Source organism: Barbus barbus (assembly GCF_936440315.1).
Source record: "Barbus barbus genome assembly, chromosome: 9".
In the NCBI taxonomy this organism is placed as follows: Eukaryota; Metazoa; Chordata; class Actinopteri; order Cypriniformes; family Cyprinidae; genus Barbus; species Barbus barbus.
The window spans coordinates 1540001-1545000 of NC_136737.1; the positions used below are offsets into that span (position 1 = coordinate 1540001).

General features: G+C 33.6%; 1 protein-coding gene across 2 annotated transcripts in view; it reads left to right on the top strand.

Moving 5' to 3' along the window:
• dennd2db (DENN/MADD domain containing 2Db) overlaps window positions 1-5000 on the top strand; it is a 17134-nt gene that overhangs the window by 2600 nt on the left and 9534 nt on the right. The window contains exons 3-5 of one of the 2 annotated variants that reach the window (XM_079424585.1): window positions 777-943; window positions 1990-2102; window positions 4588-4657. In XM_079424585.1, the coding sequence (XP_079280711.1) occupies window positions 777-943; window positions 1990-2102; window positions 4588-4657 (350 nt within the window). Of the gene's footprint in view, window positions 1-702; window positions 944-1989; window positions 2103-4587; window positions 4658-5000 lie in introns of both variants that reach the window. The other variant, XM_079424586.1, reaches the window with a different exon arrangement.

The window sequence follows — 5000 nt, forward strand, 5'->3', positions numbered from 1 at the left end:
TTATATTAATATAATTGATATTATAAATAAATATATTTAATATATAAAAATAAAAACATTTTCTGAAATATACACATGTATGTGTGTGTCTTTATATATACATAAAACATATACACAGAACACACTCATATATCATGGGAACAAAAACTAATCGCGATTAATCGTTTGACGGCACTAATATATATATAAATAAAACAATATATATACATATAGTTGTCATTTCATTTTTGTATGCTTCAAAAATATTAAATATTAAAACTTTTGAACATATCATACTTTAATAAAATATAATTATAATAATTAAATGTAATTTAACGCTAAGTTAATCATAATGTATCTATATGTTTATATATGTATGTTTTCATTAATAGTAAATATTTATTTATTATTATTATAAAGGTGTTTGTCAGTTTTCCAGAGACTGTAAATAGAAATCTGATGCTGAAGAGTTGAGAGATGAGTTTGAGTCTGTTTCTGATGAAAGTCATGACTCACTGAATCTCTATAATGCGATGCATTCGTGAATTAAACGTGATGTTATTTGAGAAAAGTGAGCTGCTGTTGTCCATGAGGAGCTGATGTAGAGTTGGTTCTGTGTTCTCTGATGTCTATATATGTGTGAACGTGTCTCTGTGAGGTTTCCAGCACAAAGGGTGTCTGTGATCATCTCACCTCCTCATTTTTCTGCCTGTGGTTTGTCAGTGGTGTGTTTCTCAGAAGAGTCTGTCGTTAAATGTCACGCTCGCGCACATGTGTGTGTGTGTGTGTGTGCTCAGAGTGCAGCTCCTCTGATCCCGGCGTGTATCCGGTCGCGGTGCGTCCTGGAGGACGGGAGCGCAGTCACATGGGTCAGCTCTTCTTCGAGTATCTGCTAGTGGTCAGTCTGAGGAAGAAGAGGAACGAGGAAGGTTACGAGCCCCACATCACCTACCAATTCCCCAAGGTCTCACACAGACACACACACACACACACACACGCGCGCGCACACACTAACACACACGCACACATGCACGAATGCTCGCACACACAGACACACACACACACACACACACGCATGCATGCACATACATATATATATATATATATATATAAAATATTAAATCCAAAAAATCTGTTACATGAATAAATATTTTCTTGTACTTTTTTGCTAAATATACAAATAAATATGCATTTATGAATGTTTAATATATTGAAGATTTTTTTAAAAGTATAAATTTTTAATAGAAAATAATTATATATATATACATTTTATAATATTGGTTATACTTTTTAATTATACTTTGTAATTTCATTCAGTATTTCATGTTTTTACTAAATATAAAAACATTTTATAAATAAACATTTGTGTATGAATATTTAAGTAATTAATAAATCATTGCTGTCAAACGATTAATCACAATTAATCGCATCTAAAATAAGTTTTTGTGTATATAATATATGTGTGTGCTGTGTATATTTATTATGTATATATAAAGACAAAGACATGCATGTATATATTTAAGAAAAATATGTTTATATATTAAATATATTTATATATAATATCAAATATAAGAATTTAATACATATATATAATATACATGTAAATATTTTCAAAATATATGCTGTATGTGTGTTTTTGTGATTAATTGCGATTAATTGTTTGACAGCACTAATATATATGTATATGTAATATTTTTTTTATAAATTATATTTATTTATATTTAATTAATATACAAATAAATGTAATAAAATACATTATGTATTTTAATATTTAAATATTAAATAATTTAAATCTGAATATTTAATCATTTTGATATAACTAAGAAAAATGATTAATATTGATTTATACTTATGTAATTATATTTATTTTAAATATAAATGTGCATATATAAATAAAACAGAAAAGTTAAAATGATTCATAAATATTTTTACAATTTATATGTATTATATTAATTAGTAAAGTTTAATGTTGATTAATAATATTAAGTTGAAAGTGTTGTGTGTGTGTAGCGAGAGGTGATGGGGCGTCTGCAGCGCGAGGAAGAGGAGAAGTGCATGAAGGCCGCTCATCTCTTCTGCTTTCCAGAGGGAATCAACTGGGCTCCTCTGACCGAATACAAGAGGTACACACACACACACACACACACACACACACACTCATCCGGTGTGACACTTTCACCTCTGCAGTAACCACACACATGCATCTCTTCACACTTGTGCTCACTGACGCTGATGGAAACAGCAAACGCCTGCAGGAGACCTTCATCAAACACCTCTGACTCTGATTTCCGTTCATGATTTCAAAGAAACAAAACTGATCATGAGTCATTCGACTAGAAACCACAGAACCTCCGACTGACTCTCTGAATCAATCTTTTCATTTGAGGTGCTTCTAATGAAGTGATAACCAGCAGTGACATTTTTGCTCCAATAAAACTTTGTTTTACTATTAAATTATATGTAAAATCATTACATATTAATATTTAACTTGCATTGGAAAGGTTTCCGTGGCCTCTCATGAGATCTCTGCAAAAAGTCTCACGATTTCTTCCAGAGCATGATGCATGGGACACACTAAGCCTGTTAGAGTGCTCTGGAGTGGTATGATTCAGTGTGCGTTAAGGGCACTGTGCTTTAGTGTTTTTAAGATCTGGATCTGTCGCACACACACACTCTCCAGTGGCCAAGACTGCAAGTGTGGGTGTTTGGACGAGGCATCAGACTGACTCTCTGAATGATTCTCTATCTGACTCTCTGAGTGAATCTCTGAATGACTCTCTGAATCATTCTCTATCTGACTCTCTGAATCATTCTCTATCAGACTCTCTGAATCATTCTCTATCTGACTCTCTGAATCATTCTCTATCTGACTCTCTGAGTGAATCTCTGAATCATTCTCTATCTGACTTTCTGAATCATTCTCTATCTGACTCTCTGAATCATTCTCTATCTGACTCTCTGAATGATTCTCTATCTGACTCTCTGAGTGAATCTCTGAATGACTCTCTGAATCATTCTCTATCAGACTCTCTGAATCATTCTCTATCTGACTCTCTGAATCATTCTCTATCTGACTCTCTGAATCATTCTCTATCTGACTCTCTGAGTGAATCTCTGAATCATTCTCTATCTGACTTTCTGAATCATTCTCTATCTGACTCTCTGAATCATTCTCTATCTGACTCTCTGAATCATTCTCTATCTGACTCTCTGAGTGAATCTCTGAATCATTCTCTATCTGACTCTCTGAGTGAATCTCTGAATGACTCTCTGAATCATTCTCTATGTGACTCTCTGAGTGAATCTCTGAGTGATTCTGAATCATTCTCTATCTGACTCTCTGAGTGAATCTCTGAGTGATTCTGAATCATTCTCTATCTGACTCTCTGAATCATTCTCTATCTGACTCTCTGAGTGAATCTCTGAATCATTCTCTATCTGACTTTCTGAATCATTCTCTATCTGACTCTCTGAATCATTCTCTATCTGACTCTCTGAATCATTCTCTATCTGACTCTCTGAGTGAATCTCTGAATCATTCTCTATCTGACTCTCTGAATCATTCTCTATCAGACTCTCTGAATCATTCTCTATCTGACTCTCTGAATCATTCTCTATCAGACTCTCTGAATCATTCTCTATCTGACTCTCTGAATGACTCTCTGAATCATTCTCTATCTGACTCTCTGAATCATTCTCTATCAGACTCTCTGAATCATTCTCTATCTGACTCTCTGAATGATTCTCTATCTGACTCTCTGAATCATTCTCTATCAGACTCTCTGAATCATTCTCTATCTGACTCTCTGAATCATTCTCTATCTGACTCTCTGAATCATTCTCTATCTGACTCTCTGAATCATTCTCTATCTGACTCTCTGAATCATTCTCTATGTGACTCTCTGAGTGAATCTCTGAGTGATTCTGAATCATTCTCTATCTAACTCTCTGAGTGAATCTCTGAATGACTCTCTGAATCATTCTCTATCTGACTCTCTGAGTGAATCTCTGAATCATTCTCTATCTGACTCTCTGAATCATTCTCTATCTGACTCTCTGAATCATTCTCTATCAGACTCTCTGAATCATTCTCTATCTGACTCTCTGAATCATTCTCTATCTGACTCTCTGAATCATTCTCTATCTGACTCTCTGAATCATTCTCTATCTGACTCTCTGAATCATTCTCTATCTGACTCTCTGAGTGAATCTCTGACAGTGTTGTGCAGTGAGAGTGCAGCAGTGTGTGTTTCTGCTGAAGATCTGTGTGTGTTGATTATGTGTGGGTTGCTGTAACGCTGATGATTGGTTGACTCTCTGAATCATTCTCTATCTGACTCTCTGAATCATTCTCTATCTGACTCTCTGAATCATTCTCTATCTGACTCTCTGAATCATTCTCTATCTGACTCTCTGAATCATTCTCTATCTGACTCTCTGAATCATTCTCTATCTGACTCTCTGAATCATTCTCTATCTGACTCTCTGAGTGAATCTCTGACAGTGTTGTGCAGTGAGAGCGCAGCAGTGTGTGTTTCTGCTGAAGATCTGTGTGTGTTGATTCTGTGTGTGTTGCTGTAACGCTGATGATTGGTTGACTCTCTGCAGCGAGACGTTCTCGTTCGTTCTGACTGAAGTGGACGGCAGCCGGAGGAACGGATACTGCAGGAGACTGCTGGTGAACTATATTCATAATCAAAATAATAGTCATATTATATAAAGTTTAATGAGTAACGTTGTTATTTTAAATATTTTGTAGTATTTAGTAATTATACTAATTAAAAGTAAAGAAAAAGTTTATAATGAAAAATACTATAAAATATATATTTATATTTTTTATAATAATTAATAATTATTAAATATGAAACGTATTATATTTACAAATTAAGTTTACAAATAAAATATTGCATATGCGATATATATATATATATATATGTAAAATATTCCATACTATGTAGTAATTGATTCCAAATAAAATATTTTCAATCCTCAGAGTTTCATCAATTTATAATAATAATGTT